The sequence below is a fragment of the Sturnus vulgaris genome, chromosome 3, assembly GCF_052056855.1.
Source record: "Sturnus vulgaris isolate bStuVul1 chromosome 3, bStuVul1.hap1, whole genome shotgun sequence".
Taxonomy (NCBI): domain Eukaryota; kingdom Metazoa; phylum Chordata; class Aves; order Passeriformes; family Sturnidae; genus Sturnus; species Sturnus vulgaris.
The window spans coordinates 54,504,078-54,522,088 of NC_142245.1; the positions used below are offsets into that span (position 1 = coordinate 54,504,078).

Here is an 18,011-nt window from a genome sequence, read left to right on the forward strand (position 1 = left end):
AACAAACGAAAGCAAAAAACGTCTGTTTGATGGACGAAATATATTCCATGGTGGCAAGAGAGGAAAAAAAAGAAAAGGTAGGAGAGTTTATAAAATCCTTCTTTGAGACTGCCTGGGGAGAAGTTTACTCTATGCCAATCTCTGAGATCGCCCCAGAACTGCACCCTGTGGAGGACCCCAACCTTAGAGAGGATTCCTATGTGCCGAAAGGAGTTTAACTTTTCATTTTACAAGGTGTCAAGAGAAAGAAGGAGAGGCAGGGGAGGAAGGGAGGAAGAGAGGCCACTTGGAGAAAAAGAAGTATCCAAGACGTTATTACCTGGGAAGTTTAGGTGATTTGCTAGCTCGACTGATTTTTGGAGATTTCTTTGCTGCCCAGTCATCGCTGAGTTCGATATCGCTGGAGTCAGAGCAGTTGCAGCTGTCAATCACAGTGGAAATCAAGCTGTTTCCATAGATTTCATCTATCAAGACAGGCCCCAGAAAATTTAAGTGCTGCTTCAGAAAACTGGTATAAATTATAACTCTCAGCCATCAGAAGCATAAACCTGATCCACAGGCAGCAGTTGAAACAAAACTTTGCAGAGGAAAATTAAGTATCTCCACTCTGCCTTCAAACTCTGAATTTCCAATGGTTTGAACTCAAGTGAACATGATTCAGAGGGATGAATAGCATTCAATTGACTTTGAACTTGAGACTAAAGAATATTTTCTGCTAATTAGCAATCTATTTTCCATTACTCAGAATACAAGAAGTTCTCTTCTGTAAAACAGAAGGCAGCAGGGTATAATTTCAGAAGCTTCTAGGTCACACTAAAGATTTTTTTCACATCAGAAAAAAAAATCAAATGCCATCATCCATGTTGCATATATGCATTTTTAAAAACTCTTGAGGATTCAATGTCCAAAGTATTGCTAAATTAGTTTTATACAGAGCAACAATTGAATTCTACCTGCTTTTCCATCTGTTTTAGGATCCATGATGACAAACTCCGGCCGCAACTTGCTGATACGACGTCCTTTCAGGATGGGCACCAGTCCCCCAAGGTATTCCAAGTACAGAGTATAACATGGACCACCGACCTCTGGGTCATCTTCCGTCCGCTTCATGGTGCAGTGAAGCCGCTCATTACCAGCTGTTGGGTAGCTGACAAAATCTCTCATATTGTTTGGGTCTGGGATTGGAGGCTTAATTAAACAGAGGAAGGAAAGAGAAAGTTTTCTGATATTGGATGGGTTTTATATTTTTTTGTGGTGACTTAGTCCCAACACAACTAACTGAACTTGAGCCTAACTCTAATTTGGCAGGTGAAGATTAGTATAGGTTACTTCATGAGTTCTGCAGGACTCACATGCAAGACAGAGTGGCTGTGTGTTATTTTGTTAGGTCGAAAGCAGCTGTACGCAGAAAACAAAAACTAAAACTAGTTATGTCAAAAAGGAACCTATGGTCAGAGCACTGAATGAGACAACAAACCTGTCTTCAAGTTCCAGCTTTTATCAGAAACTTCTTTTTGAACTTGAGTAATGTGGTCAAGTCAAGTATCAGAGTATCTTGTCTCCTGCAGGCCCTCCAAGTGAACCTGGACACTCAGATCCCATTCCTGGTTAGTATTGGTACGTGCTATTACCACTATGCTACAATGCTGTCAACCATGAAAGAAACTTGTACTTTTTATATCACTTCCAAGCACATGTTCCATCCTAGCTAAGGGCCTATTTGTGTGCCATGTAGAAAAATACAAGCACAAAGCTTGGGTTACTTTGCCCTGCTAGCCAGCACATTGTATTAATCCATGAAAAACTCAGTCCTAAAGCAGTAGGACTGCTTTCGTCTAGGACAATATAGCCTGTATGACACAAATACTATTAATGTGTATAAGTCAACAGTTTCTTTCAAAATGAAAGTGTAAGAAAAAAATTATAGGGAAAAAAATGGGCTTCCTTAACCTGGCAAACGAGTATAGGCTGAGAAGTGGCCTATAATGTGGTCCACAAGCTGGAGGGGAAGAGGAATGTACACAGGGAAGAAGGTGCCTTGCCTAGCACTGATAGCATGGCTGACAACATAGGCTGAGTGGGTGTCTGGGGGTGAGCCAGGGTAAAGTATAAGAGCTGATGAGGCCCCAGAAACACCCATGAAACGGGACTGGCATGTGGCTTCTGGAAACACTGCTTCCACCTCTCAGCTACACAGTGCCACAACCGCTCTGCGTCCTGGCATCTCCTCTAGGAGGTGACACAAAGGTTGTTGGCAATGATGCGTCCCTGTACACATCCCTCTGATCCCCACCAGGGCTCCCAGCCAACTGCTGCCTTCATTCAACTCATCCCATATCCTCCCCTGCCTTCCCTGACAGCCAGGAAATTGTCACAGATACTTTAGACAGGGGTGGTTCTGGAACAATGGGGAAAGCATCCTGGGGAGAAGGATGGAAAGAACGAGAAAGAACTGGAGACTTCCAGTCTGATAAATGCTCTGCATCTTTGGAGATCCAGGAGTTATGGTTACAGCAACACATTTATTGTTCTTTGACAAATGAAATGATTTACAGTTGCACAAATTGCCCTGATTAGCAGTACCCAAATGGAACCATGCTGAATTATTTATTTTGTAGGCATAATTTCTTCTCATTTAAGCTGGGCCAGTCCCACTGATTTAAAATTAGTTGCTCTAGCTCTGAATTGTTTTAACAAGGACCTCTGGCTTAAGAGACTGCTGTAACACATAAATAAAAAATCACAAAAATGTAATTTTGCATGTTTGAATGTCAAGCATTTACCAGGTAATGCTCTGGTTTATAGGCTGTGATAAACAGCTTGGAAATCCCAAGATGTTACTGAGGGCAAAACCATAAAACAAACAGGTTGCGCAAATGATTTTGCTTGTGGTACAGGAAAAAGTGTGATACCTGGTTCATTATTCCATAGCACTGTTGGAACAGTAAGATTAGCAGAACTCACTGTTAGTAGAAATGTTTGGGCAGCCCCAGGGCTTAAGCTTAACCTTCCTGGCAATATAAGCACTCATGTGACATGTAGAAGAGTTTTATCCCTGTGAATCCTTCCTGTAACCGTGACAGAACATTATCACCAGCGTGAGTTTCTTCAGAAGTCTTTGTGAGTCACCAGCATATTTTACCCTTCTAATGAACTTGGGAAGGCCCTCTCCATGGAACAATGCAGATCAGCATGTTCGAGCCTTCTTTACAGATTTTTAATAGGCACCAAATGCATCAGGGGGTCTTGAAGAGGATATGAAAGCTTTTAAAATGATAAAATCTTATAATTGAGCCATTGTCACTTAAGAGCACCATGGAGGGGGGAGATCTAGTACCACTTTCTTCTTCACAATACACACATTTCTTTCTTTTTTACCTTGATTGTTGGTATAAAGGCAGTGGTGAGGTACGAGCAGAGCCGAGGGGGTAGGGTCAGCTTGCTGATGTCCTTGTCATCCCGCAGACAGCTGGCAATGGTCTGCTGGCACAGCAGCTGCAGACTGGAGACCCTGTGCTCCACCCTGACCACGTACAGCGCCGGCCCAGAAGCCATCAGCAGGCGGGAGTCTCTGTGACCCCAACAGATCGAGATGATGGGACGCTGCATGAAGAGCAAAAGAATACAACTTCAAAAGATTTTGTGCAAAAGATCTTTTTTCCAAGATGGCTGCACAAGTGCATGAATTCAGCACCAATCACATTACCCTAAGTCTTCCAGAAACTTAAAAGTGCCCACCACTGCCCACAGAAGAAGAATGTGAACATCTCAAGTCATCAGAAACAGCCGTTGATGTTTATTCAGTGCTTTTTACTCAGAATGCTTAAGGGTCTTCATACAAGGAATCAGCTACCAAATTCAGTACCTAGATAGGATAAGCGACTTTAAAGACACAGGGTGTTGAGAAGCAGGATCTTTTGATGCCCCATCCAAATGATTTATTCAGTCATCTAATCAGTCTTCATCCACTGGTGATAGCTCATATTTTACAACTGAAAAGTTAAATTATATGCCCAGAGACACTTAAAAAACAAGTGGAGAAAGCTCAATCAACTTTCTCAGCTGCAGTGTCTCTTTTGAACTATTCCCAGAGGAACTGAACTGTGAAAGAGCACCAGGAATGCAACTGACAATGGCCTTTTGTCTTCTACTTGTCTACGCTCAGAAATGTCTAAATCATGACAGTAAAAACAGAAAGCATGAGGGTCAACTGGTACTAAATCTCACAACATGAATCAGAATAATAATAAACAAACAACTGCTGTTTAGGACATTTATTTCCTGCTTGCAAGAAGTTCCCTAAACTTTCCTTCTAAATCCCATATTTTCTTGTAAAGTACCAGTCTGTTGCGACCTGCTCTAGCCCTATGATCATAACTTTTGCCCTTAAGCATTACTTGCACCCACCTGTCATCTCTTGCTTTCTGTGCTACAAAGCACTTGTATTTGCTTAAATAGACACACCCTGTGGTATTTTCAATTCCATCTGCTACCTCTGTGTCAAGAAACAGCACAGAGTAAAGATGAAACTCTAAGTCCATGAAGAATACTGAACAGCAGGCTGCCATCAGTGAATTACAAAAGATTAACTCCTTTCTGTGAAGGTCTTCCTTATTTTCACAATCTGGGGCACTCAGAACTGTAAGCAAACATGTTTTTCATCTATAAAATGAACTGTATTTATTGAAAGGTCAAGGTGTCTTTGGAATATCTTTTCACAAGACGCATCAAACAAGAAGACAGGGTCAAGACACCGCCAATAATAGCTTTTGTTCACTCCTCTATTAGCAGCACAGTACCCACATAGTAGGGTTAAGATCAGCCCAGAGGTTATTCAGCTGGTCTGGGAAAAAAAACCCTCCCCTCCATTTAAAAATTCAAGATGCTTAAGGGTGAGAAACTGGGAAAAGTTTTTTTTTAATGTGACTGATATGAAGCAAAATGCAACTGGCACAGCACTGTATCAATGTTTATCATCAAGATAAACCATTGGATGAAAAACTTTTTCAAAGAAGAGATCTTCCCTACTATGTCATCTTAACCCAAATTTAAATTTCAAGGAAAATACTGTTTTTAAAGTAGGAGGAATGAAGGAACTTCGTTTTAATTATATCTAGGCAATACCACACACACACACCTCCACGAAGGCACAAATCTTCAGGCTGACTGATACACAAATAGAAAGCAGCAACATGTGAACCTTGTGATTTTCACAGTAATTGTTAAATGCATTTTGTAGTGGAGAACTTCAAAAGAATTGAGAAATGCTTTGTGTACAATCAATAATTCTACATGGCATGTCATAACCATAATCTGTGGGATACAGCCTTACATTTGAGGAGAGGTCACAAGAAGTATCCCCTGCTGGTTGGTATTTTCATGATTTGTGAGCGTGGCTCGGCCCTCGCACTGTCTGGCAGCAATGAGACAGTTCAAACTGCTTACAAAATAAATGCAATTGAAAAGGCACTGGCACAAGATAGGTACCTGCCACATCTACTGTATGACAGCCTGAGAACAGCACAGTAGAAGTGACCCTGATTTTCCCCAAGGGCTGAATCCCAGCATGGGCAGCATTATCTACCTGATCATTACTGTGGGATCAAAACTGCATCCTGCTGTTCACCTTGCATCAGCTACAGCTTACCTATAAACACAGTGAGGGAACAAACAAGTATGTGACTTGGCACACAAATGTTTATTTATTGGATAGACCTTAATGGCAGAAGAGAAGTCTAATATCCCAGCTATCATAATCCAGTAGAGCACACTCAGACCTTGTGTCTTATATTGCAGCTATTATAACCCAATATATCACACCCAGGTAGGACGTTCTTCATCCAAATAGAGTCAAATAAAATCACCTCTTCCCTCAGGTTACTGCTGCACGCAGAGAACATCAGAGGTGCAGATAGTAGCAGTGCAAGAACCTTTGCAATCTAAAACATGGTCTCAAGGGAAAGGTTTTTCAGAAGCTTTGAAACATGGGGTGGGATCTCTGGCAACATAGCTCTGTTGATCTCCGTAGAGCAAAGTCAGAAGTTGAAAATTTCACCATCATTTTCCAACAGGCAACCATAATTCTAAACTTCTCAATGTATGATGCTCTTATATTCTGTTTATGAATGTATATGCAAACAATATGTGAGTGGGTGCATGGTTAAACAAACACACACACAAAATACCTTCAAGTGCTGTACTGTTTGTAAATCATGACATTTCTACTCTTCCATTTGTACAATTAGTCTCCCCACATACCTCACTATGCTTTAATATTTTCAACCTCAAAAAAGAGCACTTGCACCACACCACCAGACACACCTTGCCTTTCTTTCTCTGAAATGGTCAGATCCTTGGTGCTCCTCCAGCCCACTGTTCAGCAACATTTCATTTACAGTGAAGGGCTAAGACTTCAGATGAGCTTCAGGGAAAATTAGCCTGTCGTTACAGGCTTGGAGAAATAAAAGATCACCCAAATGCCAGATCTGACCTGACCTTTAAAGTACTGCTCCAATAATATTTTTCAGTAACTATGCTTCCTAGTCTTTCCCTTGCTGGACAAGGGATATGAATCAATTATTGCAGTAAGTCAGTTATGAGCTGGCCACAGCTTTCTTTTCAAACTCTTCTGAGAAAAAACAATTGACCTCCAACATCCACCACAAAAGTATTGCTCCTCATAAAGCATCCACTTATTTGCACTGTTGTAGCAAAACAAGGAAGTACAAAAGTTGTTGTATCCACCTTTTACAAAATGAACAAGCAGACTCTAGGACAGAATAATTTTATTTTCCATGTTTGCACAGTTGGGTTTTTTTTTCTGCTAGGAACAAAGAAATGCAGCCACAAATATAACATGAGAATTTCTAATCTCACTTTGCATATAAAAATAACATTAGGCTTTGAAAAATCTCAGCATAAACTGTAAATACCTGAATGAATTCCAGGGTTTAAATATCAACACGTAGCTCTATGACAACTGTATATTAGAAACCATTGGCTAAAACATAAGAAAGAAAGAAAAAGATGCTTTATCAGGAGAAATGCTGACTGAAAACACATCTCAACAAGTGACTAACAAGGAGCTCTATTGCCATTTCTTTCCAATTGGGCTTGAAAGTGAGCTACAGCTACTCAAATATGTACCCCCAACTGTGATGTCGATTCCCCTTAGAAAAGCATGCAGGAATGGATATTCCCACTCAAAGCTCTGTGGTTGCTTCTTCTAAGTCACTCTACTGTCTCTCTAACAGGAAAGAACATAATTTATATACATTCCATCACTTGTATGCACTTCAGTCAATGAAAACACTGTTCTAGCTGATTCTTGCTGCCTGCCTTGAGCTCAGAAATCCCGAGCCATGGGGTCTGCCTGCTACTCGAACTAATCCCTTGTTCGTTAGCACTGGGACTCCCACTGGTAATGAAATAAAAATAGTATTATTCCAAGGCAGAAAGCCCAGGAACTAGCAGGACTTTTCTTAGGAGGAAGAACATAACTGTGAAATAGTATCCAGAGAATGGCATGTGTAAGTAGGTTGCTCTCACTCCAGATTGCTAATGTGGAGATGCACACTCTTCCCTCTGAGACAAACTGCAAGGTGCAATGGCTGCAGTGCCCACCTGGCTTTTGTGAGTTGTGTGTGCACACCTCTGTACTGCCACAGCATTCATGGATGGCTGTGGGAAAGCAACCTAACACTCCTTCATTCTTCTGCTCCTCATATTTACAGTAGAAAAAATATTAACTGCTAAGAACTGACAGTGAAAAATGATGAGAAATCTGCCACTGCTGTGGCCCGATATGATTTTTGATGTAGTAAACTCTTATTTGATTTGCAGCTGTTTCTTATATCCCCTCTATTTCTACAGTATTTTTTAAAGAAGTCAATACAACAAGATTCCACTGTAACAGAAAGAGTTGCTTAGAAAAGTGTCTTCAATTTCCAGTGCTGATCAAATTCCATTTCTGCAGCAGAGATGATCCTATGGCCTATATAAAGAACACCAGGGTCTTTATTGATATCCTAAAGGGTGTTTCACCAGTTAGTCCTAAACCGTTGCTTTTTTCCTGTAAGAAAACTAATTCTTCTTGAAGTTTTGTTTTCATCCCATAACAACTAAATAAAATTGATTTCAAGGAATATAAAAGAAAGGCAACATTACTTCAGATGCAACAAACCTGAACACTCTGTGTGAAATAAATGAAGTAAGCAAGGTCTGCTCAGCTGAATAACATAAAAAGCAGCCTCTTCTTTCAGAACTTTTTGATCTGAATCAAACCTAAAATTGCAAATTCCTTCTCTAGCCTTTACAGAACTACCAGGTTTCTGCAGGATCATATAATCTTAAATCTATTTATTTAGATGCTAGGACACTTCCAGCAGAGAACCAGTCTCTGAAATGCTGACCAGTTCCAGCAGGTCTATAGCAAGTTGGCTGTCTTCTCAAAGACTTCTGGAAACTTCTTCCATAAAGATTTAGTCTTTGGTGCACCACTTTGAATTAGGCTTAAAAATATTACACTGATAAACTTGGGGTTTTTACATTTAATCTTGTTGCTTATACCACATGTGAAGCTTAGTTCACTCTCATCCTCCCTCACTGCACTCGAGATGTAATCTGTACTCACACCAGTTTACACAGTGATGGAAAAGCTTAAAGTAATGTAAATTTACTGTAGAATTAAAGGTGTATGGAGATCTGCCTTTTAGCTTCAAGTCTGTGCTCTTGTTCCCCTGGTCCTCCTGGGATATATTTAAAAAATCATAAAAACTGAAGAAGGGACTAAATATAAGCCACAAGACTGAACCATTAGAAAGAAAATATTCACAAGTATGTTAAAGTTAGATAATATTGAAGATAGATAGATAGATAGATAGATAGATAGATAGATAGATAGATAGATAGATAGATAGATAATATTGGCAGTTAGATAATATTGAAGAGATCCTGTAGGAAACTAAACTCCTGTTTGAAGTTCAGGATATAAGAAGATATGAAGCATCTGTTTCCAATCAGCAGTGACAGCAGGTACAGTTAGTTGATATAATAAAGACTTGTCTGCACATTGGATGAGAACTTCTAAAGTGACAGAACTGGGTTGCAGCATTTGGTAAACAATTTTAGCAGGACTATAAAACTATCTTAAATGAGTTGATTATTCTCATCCCTGCTTGATGCCAGGGAAAGGCTGTGAGGACTTACCAAACAATGTAAGAAATTAACATTCTTCCAATAAAAACATTATGACCAGCAAGGCAGCCTGCTGTTGCAATCTCATTTCTAAATGTTGAAAAGGCAGGACCATGAAAAACTGGGCATATTTTTCGTACCTCACATTGGTGTTCATGATATATACAAGGACAGGTGTAGAAAGAGGTAAATTTTACAAAAATTGATAGCATGTTTTTGAATAGTCATCAGCTGATTGCCAGCCCTTAAGATATGTGCTCTGCATAGAATTCAGTTCAGTATTTGATCGGCCCTAACCGATGCTTTCTCAGCTCTTTTCACTCTATTCTGCAAACACATCCTTGCAGAATGCCAGGCTGAAGCCCCAGAGCCAGGAACAGGAGCAACTGCTACACTAAGCCAACTCTACCACTCTGTTTATGAATATTGTTTTTCAAGCAAAGCTACTGCTTTTATATTTCAATACTTCTAAACAAGTGTGATTTCCTAATCTAGAGTTTTATAGTCAGCAGACTAGGTTTATGAACTATAAATTCCTACACTAAAGGTAAAAGCTTAGGAGAGTTAATCAAACGAGACAGAGGATGCCAAAAGTAAAGCTGGAGGAGAAGGCAGCATATAAAACATCTTGAAGGGATCCATGACAACAGTCATCACTGAGATGAGTTACCTGCAGTTCCAAAATCTATTCTTACCACTGGGGTTTTCACTTTATGCTCAGTAACATTCCAGCCAAGTTGCATATAAATCCTGTTAGTCTTAGACTGAGTTTTGTTATAAACAATAAAATGTTTCCTGAATATCCTACTGAAGACAGGACAAACAAACAGCAGAAATAAAAACAGTTCAGTATATTTTACTGATAAAATTTTCAGACATCTGCTATGTCAAAGAATTGGGACAGAGGACCACACGGAAAATCAGTTTTGTACCTGTAATCCATTATTTTTTACATTCATGGTTGTTTTATTTTTTCTGGCTTTTGTATTCAGAACAACATTCATTTATAATCAATGCACTTCTCCAGTCACACATTTGCTTCTTCATAACAAAGTCTTAGCAGAAGAGTTCAAGATGAGGAAGTTCTTTTATTTTCTTAAATTTTTTTTTTTTAGTTTAGTAACCAGTGATGAATCTTATAAAATCCCATTACAAGGCTGGCTGCCATGGTACAGAAAACTAATTAATTTACTCTGATGAATTTGTCATGAGACAAATTACTAGGACCACTGATTCACTCTCATCTTTGCAAACACATCTTTGGAGCAGAGGCACAGCATAACAGAAATTACCAGCATCTTTTTTGCAACGGTGGTTTTTATCTGGTTTTGTCAGTAAAATGAATACTTAACAATGTTCTAGCATACCTGTTATTTAGCTGCTAATACTGCTAGACCAGCATTCAAATACATAGGAGAATAAGGTCCACATAAGCAGATACAGGAGTTCTTCTGAAAGACCCCTCACTTCCTCCTGCAGCTGAGTAAATACGACTTTAGATGCACCAAATAAAGAGACTAAACACTGACTAATATAAGAAGAGGGGTGGCTCTAATTTTAGGTAGGTTTACACGCACAGCTTTTTAATACACATAAATATATCAGTTTGAATGCTATTTTTATTCTGATTTCCAAGGGAAATGAGACTTCTTGATTCTGTTATTAAGTGGTGGTTGCCTCTCCCTGACTGTCCTCATCCTTCACTTGCAACCTGGCTTACAACTTCTGAAGTTGTTGGCTTTTAGTGTGCGGTTGACAGTGGAAGAAGAAATAGGAAAAAATCTCCATTACATTAATATATTGCTATTCCAAACAAAAACAGCAGCTGGAAAGAGAAGAAAGGCTTATGTTACCACTTCCACTATTAGAAATACTGCAGCACAAACTTGGTATTCACCTGTTCTCCTGACCTCTCAGCTGCCCTGTAAGCACTCGCATAACGGCAGATTAATTAGCCCCCCACTTCGGCCACAATATGTGCTTTCTCCCAGCTGGCTAAGTAGAGGAGAAAGGAGACGAGCTGAAAACATGAAAAGAAGTTGAAGCTATACATGGAGAACTAGAGGAGATGAAAGTATTTAAATGAAGGAGAATTTGAGATTAGCAGGAACAAAGGAGTGAGGGAAAAGCCTGCACACACGTGTACCTTGGGGCAACCTGACCTGGTGGGTTCTGATGCTCAAACCACAGAGTGATTTCACAGCTTGGCACCAGAGGGTTCAACAGCTAATGTGCACATACTGAGTTCTGGTACTGAAGGAACAGAACAAGGTTTGATTTTCACCTGGGCTGGGAAAAAGCAACACTGATATAAATATGTTTTCTTCAGAACTGATCCAGAGAGGAAAGGGCTGTGCTACTTTGCTGCAAGGGCTACGTTTAAGACAATAAAACTGTGTTTATGGGTAAGTCCTTTAGGTACCTAAATCAGCATTAGATATCACTGTACATATTTAGGTTGGCTTTAGAGACCATTATTTTACACTTTACACAACTAAAGAATTCTATCTAAATTAGAGTGCTAAGGTTAATAAGCACAGGTTAATGCTAAATATAAGCAAACACAAAGGCTTAGCAGATGGTTTACTATGTCACCCTTTTGCATCCATTCCAGATCAGGATACTGGAAAAAAAAATTATAATACATGGTATCATCATTAAATAGAATTAATATATCTACAGCATTTTTCTTCACTTTTAGATTTCAAAGCTATTATAAAGTTTCATTACTAGCAGCAGAAATCAGAATGGAGTCATCCCTATTCTGCAGAAAACGACACAGAATTACATTCAGCTGGGCTCTGCAAAGACCTATGAAGCACGCTGTGCTCCTGAGCAGCTCATGGACCATGTGCTGGCATTTACTTGGCAAGCTACATGACTGAGGTTACTGCATCACACCAAATGATTGTACATTAGGAAATTACAGTAACAATCTTGTAGTTATGATACTGGACTTGGAATATTTTTTGTCTAGCTCTTGGCTCTGCTACAACATTAAGCAATTTATTCTTTTTCTCCTCAGTCACTTATCCATAAAACAATAGAATTTTATTTTTCTGTCTGTCTGTTCATGGCCCAGTGATTTTGGGAAACAAGACTTTCTCCTTTCATATTCCCACAGTACCTAGCACAGTGGACCTTAGAATCAGGTGCAGTCTTGCATGTCTACCTTCATGCAAACAACCATTATTTATAGCATATTTTTATCTATGTTGTGATTTAGGATGGATTCGGGACATTTTGCAACCTTTTCTACATTGCCTGTCTACAGCAATGAGCTAATGTGGGAAAAACGTGTCAGCAAAGCATGGAGAACAGACTCAAAAATGCCTCCTACCTGCACAGGTGTCTCCAGAGTGTAGATATGTTCCCCACGCACGTTGTAGAACTTGACAAGTGCGCTTTTCAGCAGGGAACCATTGCTGAGGTCAAGCAGCTGGTTCTGCTTCTCCATGCCTGCTACTGCAAGCAGGTCTCCTTGTGTGCACCACTGCACCACCACATCTGAAATCACAAAGATGGTCTGCAATAACCACTGACTTGGAACAACAGGAACAGCACTTCCAGATGCTGCAAAGTCACTGGAACAGATAAAACATGCTCTCAAAAGTTACTTAAGTACTTAGAAACCAACATCCTTTCATTGAGATAGTAGAAAATATGCCACAGATGCACTTTTGAGAATGACTCTTGATTTTGTAAATTGAAAAAAAAAAAAAGTGTAAAAAAAAATCTTTTCCTCTCTATGGTGAGTCTAGAATGAGATCAGTAGCTGCTCCTAAACATCTAAGGACAAAAATTTATTAGAGATGTTGAAACTGATGTGGGGCAAGTAAGTGGAATCAAGTTAACATGCAAATAAATAATCTTACTAAAAAGAGTGTTTGTCTGGAAGGGCCTATAGTGGTAAAAACAGGAATATCTGGCAATGCTTCATGTTCTCACTGGCTGTCAATATAACTTTTAGCATAATGCAAACTAGAGTTAGAACAGTATAACATGAAACTAAAAGTATTTGGATTTGGTCCATAAATACATATGGCCTCCATATCATATGTTGTCATTTGCCACCATCGTACAAAGATGATGAGGGCTCTGGAGAATCTCTCTTACGAGGAGAGACAGAAGGAGCTGGGCTTGTTTGGTCTAGAGCAGCCTGAGAGTGGATTTCATTATCTCAAAGGTTTGTGATGAGAAATTGGTGCCAGACTCTTTTCAGTGGTGCTCAGTGATAAGACGAGGAGCAATGGCCATAAACTAAAGAACAAGAAGTTCCACCCCAACATGAGGAAGAACTTCTTTACACTGAGGGCAGCAGAGCACTGGAAGAGGCTGCCCAGGGAGGTTGAGGAGTCTCCCTCTCTGGAGACGTTCAAGACCCACCAGGTCCCTGTGTACCTGTGTGAAAAAATGTTCTCTTTCTGTGTAACCTGTTCTAGAGGACCCTGCCTTGGCAGGGGGGTTGGACTGGCTGATCCCCAGATGTCCCTTCCAACCCTAATGATTCTGTGATTCTGACTTGTGAAAATCTACTCAGCTGCTTAGCAGGGCTTTGCTGGAATCCTACAGGGATTGCTCAGAGTCTCATATACACGGATATGAATATACGTATCAGTTACTTCTCTTACAGGCACCTCATGATAAGGGACGCCCACAGCTTAATTTGGGCATGCTTATTGCAAACCCTTATATCTTCTAGTTCTTTGTAACACTTCTAGAGTAACTCTAAAACAGTATTTTGCATTTCTGCTCATGTTTCAAAGGCAGACTTGCATGTTCAAGGAATACCAAGCTAGTCTTTAAATCTTTTTACTCTTAAACCAGAGGTGAAAGGTATCTATTTTGTGCTGAGACAAAATGAAGGTAAAGACAAAACTTTTGTGCTCTGGGATGCTCAATCTGCCAAGAACCTTTTGAAGACACTTGTGGGCGAGAAGCTGTCTTCAAATGAAGAAGCAGGAGAGAAATGAGAGTTGGCAGGAAGGATCTCAAAATTGTTTCAAGTTGTCAACTTGTCATTTTCAGGGACTTTTATGTACAATTTTAAATGGTTTTATATTATTTCAACTTTCTGATATTTCTCATGGGAATTATGCTTCTGTACATATCAGAGGGAAGCTGCATGTTCCTCAAGGTACTTTTTCCATAGCTAGGCATTGCATGCCTCTTGTTTTCTCTTAGTTTTCAGCCCTCTAAGTAACCTACAATGGGATTTAATTAATTCATTTTTTTCAGAGAGGAAAAAGATAGGCAGGTTAGAAATAAGCAAGGCAAGCTGATCAGCTCCACTTTTGGTAACTGGATAACTATGGAACTATCATAATGAAAACACTGTCTCCTTTGGATACATATCTTCAGGTAAAACTTTCAGCTGATCCCCATGACAAGAGGAAGAGGAGTAATTACTTTGTTCAGCAGTTTTCTCTCTCTCAAAGTCCTAGAATTAGACTGCTGCAAGGCAGCAAAGGGGTGGATGTGGGCTGCAGCATCCCCCCAGGACAGTGTGGCTCTACTGATACACTTGCACTGCCAACAGGATCTTCAATGACTATTGGACCTTTACACAAAATAACTGAGAAACAAGTTCTCAGCACCAGCACAGAGATTAAAAATCAAATGGAGATTTCATCTAGGGTAACGGTCTGCAAGTGAATCAGTCACCCCTCAAAACTACTTTCCAGACACCACAGGCATGTATAACAGCAAATCTTGAACACAGAGCACTGTAAATGTGCAACAGCTCTGCAGACAGTAGTTGTGGCTAACTAGTACCATTAGTAGATGCAGCTCAGTAGTTCTGCAGGTAGCAGTGCATTGAGAATCAGAGAGTTAGAAAGCACAAAAAAAATAAAGGATACACCTGAACAGTTCAAGACCTCCACTAGGACTGACAAAACTACCAGGACTGTTCAAGCTGGATGAAAAGAGCTTTTATTTGGATAATCAAATTATCAAGGCTTTTCCTCGTCAATTTAACATAAATATTCCCAGTAAAATGATGGTTCTGCAAAACGAGTAGAAAATACATATTCTATATATATTAAAAATATATTGTTACTGCTTGAAATAATTTCATAGTTGTCTACTTTAAAAATACATAGAGTAGCCTACAGCAGCCTATAAAGGCAAGGATATCTGCTGCAGAGACCACTAATACTTTGAGATTTTAAACACAAACACATGAACAAGGACTTGTAGACAATATTGAAGACCATACTTGGTGGTCTTGCACATTCTTGCTCATGATAAATCCAGTAAAATTTAGAGTCACTTGAAAAAAAATATGAAGACACAGGAAGCATGAACATTTATATATAAACCAGGCATAAAATACTTTCCACTGTACAGTGCTTAAAGCAACAGACAGTGATATCCCAATTATCTTTTTCTGTCACACACACACATTCCCAATCCAGTAAGATGCTGCATGCTTTTTGTCTACTGATGAAAAAAATGTAGTCCAGTTTATAACTAATAAAAATATTCCTACCCTATCTAGCACATCAATATCTTGCTACAGGAAGGTGACATACTTAAGGGATCTTTTTTGCTCTAATGAAAGTCAATGGGGAAAGAGAAACAGGACAGACATCCTCAGCAAGATAGAGCCCTGCAACTCTAAAGAGAGAATAAGATGGGGTTTGTTTCTCCTGCTGTTCCCAGTTGAAAGCTAGACTAGATGACAACTCGAGACTGCTCAGTACCCTAATTACTCTAATATTGTAGAAATATTGAGTTGCTGAGCAGACCCATTGGTGATTATCACAAGAGCTTCTTTAAGTTGGCTCCAGTTTTCCACACTCTTGGTATCCTTTCAGCTGATGTAGTTTTCTGGATTGTAGGGTTGTCTCACGATGCTGCATTTTGCCACTCGCACTTTTCTTGTGTTGGCACAGATGGAAAAAGAAACCTCAAAGGTGATGTTTTTACCTCCTAAGACTACTGTATGTAACAGATCACCCAAAAACTGTGGGGCTGATGTTAGGGCAACTTTTCACCAAAAACATCCCACTATTTCGGAATAGCTAAGAGTTTGCTCCAACAGCCTAATTCTCTTTTCATCGAATTTAAAACTAGTTTACCTATGGACATGAAAAAGCTTCAGTGGAACCTGTATTTAAGTATGTGCCCCATGTGCTGTATTGAATTGAAATGTCTCTGCAGGCAAAGCACAGTAAATTGCACAGAGAGTGCTGGCAAAGTAGAGGACATTTTTAATAGGGAAGAACAGTAAAAATTTCAAAGTGAGTTAAAGATTTAACATGGAATACAGATTGTACAAACATTCATGCACATCGCTTAGCAGAAGTATAGTAATTAATCACTGGAATTTTTCCTCTCTCAGAATAACTTGCCTCTTGACAATTAATAATTCTAGCAAGTTTTCAATAATTGTGATAACCACAGCAGCATTGCAATTTAAAACAGGTTACCAAAAGCATGGAAGACCATGTGAATTAGACATGCAAAGAAAGTGTTACGCAGCAGAGACATTCACGCAAAGAACCATAATCATATTAATGCATTCTGCTGGAAAACTGCAAAACAGATCAATTGCCCTACAAAACTGCCACAAAAACACGATCTCAAAAACATTGGGAAATTTTTTTTTCAAACACAAAAACTTCATCAGCCAAGACCTGCTCTTCCTCCAGCAGGTGTCACTGCTGGAAACGGCAATAACAGCACTGAGGGCTCCTGGGTTAACGAGCAAGAACCACAGAAACATAACCTATGCACACATCATCAAAAATACAAGAAAAACAGGGCAGAGGAGAGGGAGAAATGGCTTCTTTTTGTACCTTTCAACCCTGAGCGGATGATAGTAGGAGACAAGTCATCATAATTGTTCATTAGACTGATGTCTCCTGACGTGAAGCTGACAGTAAGTAGTGGCTTGGTGTTCTGCACCGGCACAGGATACGCAGCTGGTCCATCTGCAAAACAAGGCTCTGAGTGAGCAAAAGGTAAACGACCAAAAATAATCACATCCAGGCAGAAACACACTGTACTTCAGCCTACCACCATCAGAAGTTGTTCCAAGCCTCTCTACCTGCTTATTTCTGCAACATCTGTGGGCACAAGCAAAGCAGGTTTAGCTAGTTAAGCTCCTCTGTTTCTGTGAAACCCTAGTGCTTTTACTTTGTCTTTTTTTACTGCAGCATATCCACAGTGATTAATGCATACACTATTATGTTACATAGTGGTGTTTTTCAGTCTTTCTCCATTCTCAACTCCCCAAAGTGACAAAAAAATTGAAAACCAGTGCCTTAGAAGGCTTTCTCAGAACCCCAGTTGAAAACCAGCATGATGAACAATACAATAACATTAAAAACTATTTGTTCTATACACTTTTTGCTTGGGCAGGTGCCAGGGACTCCTCTTGAAGTCACATAGAGACATTTTAAGAACTTCTAAGAGAACATACTGACATTTTACAAATTACTGCATTTTAAATGTCTAGGCAGCAGCATGAAAAGATACCTGCCATTCTGCATAACAGGATCCAATGCACCCAAATGTAGAGGTGAGCCCAAATGGAACACTTGGCTTTAAAATCAATTTCTGCAAAGTCTCTGGCCCTCTGAGTTTGTTTTTCAGCGATTCACTAAAATTCCTTTGTTCAAATACTTCATGACCAATATTGCCATCTGTAGCTTTTGCTGTTTAACTCCTGTTTACAGTTTCTGAGAGGAGATGCCACTGGTCCCTGATTAAGTGCCTCTCAAGGCACAGTCAACATCCTTCCAGTCAACAAAAAAGGCAGAACCAGTTTGAGCAGGATTGCTTCCTGAACTTGTAAAAAAGCTGAT

General features: G+C 39.7%; 1 protein-coding gene across 3 annotated transcripts in view; it reads right to left on the reverse strand.

Moving 5' to 3' along the window:
* The window catches only part of TULP4 (TUB like protein 4), a 151,661-nt gene that overhangs the window by 19,134 nt on the left and 114,516 nt on the right, over positions 1–18,011 (reverse strand). For all 3 annotated transcript variants that reach the window (XM_014892742.2, XM_088161675.1, XM_088161676.1), the window contains exons 6-10: positions 17,001–17,135; positions 12,536–12,702; positions 3,379–3,603; positions 954–1,188; positions 320–464 (exon numbers count right to left, since the gene is read on the reverse strand). In XM_014892742.2, coding sequence (XP_014748228.2) covers positions 320–464; positions 954–1,188; positions 3,379–3,603; positions 12,536–12,702; positions 17,001–17,135 — 907 coding nt within the window. The remainder of the gene's footprint in view (positions 1–319; positions 465–953; positions 1,189–3,378; positions 3,604–12,535; positions 12,703–17,000; positions 17,136–18,011) is intronic.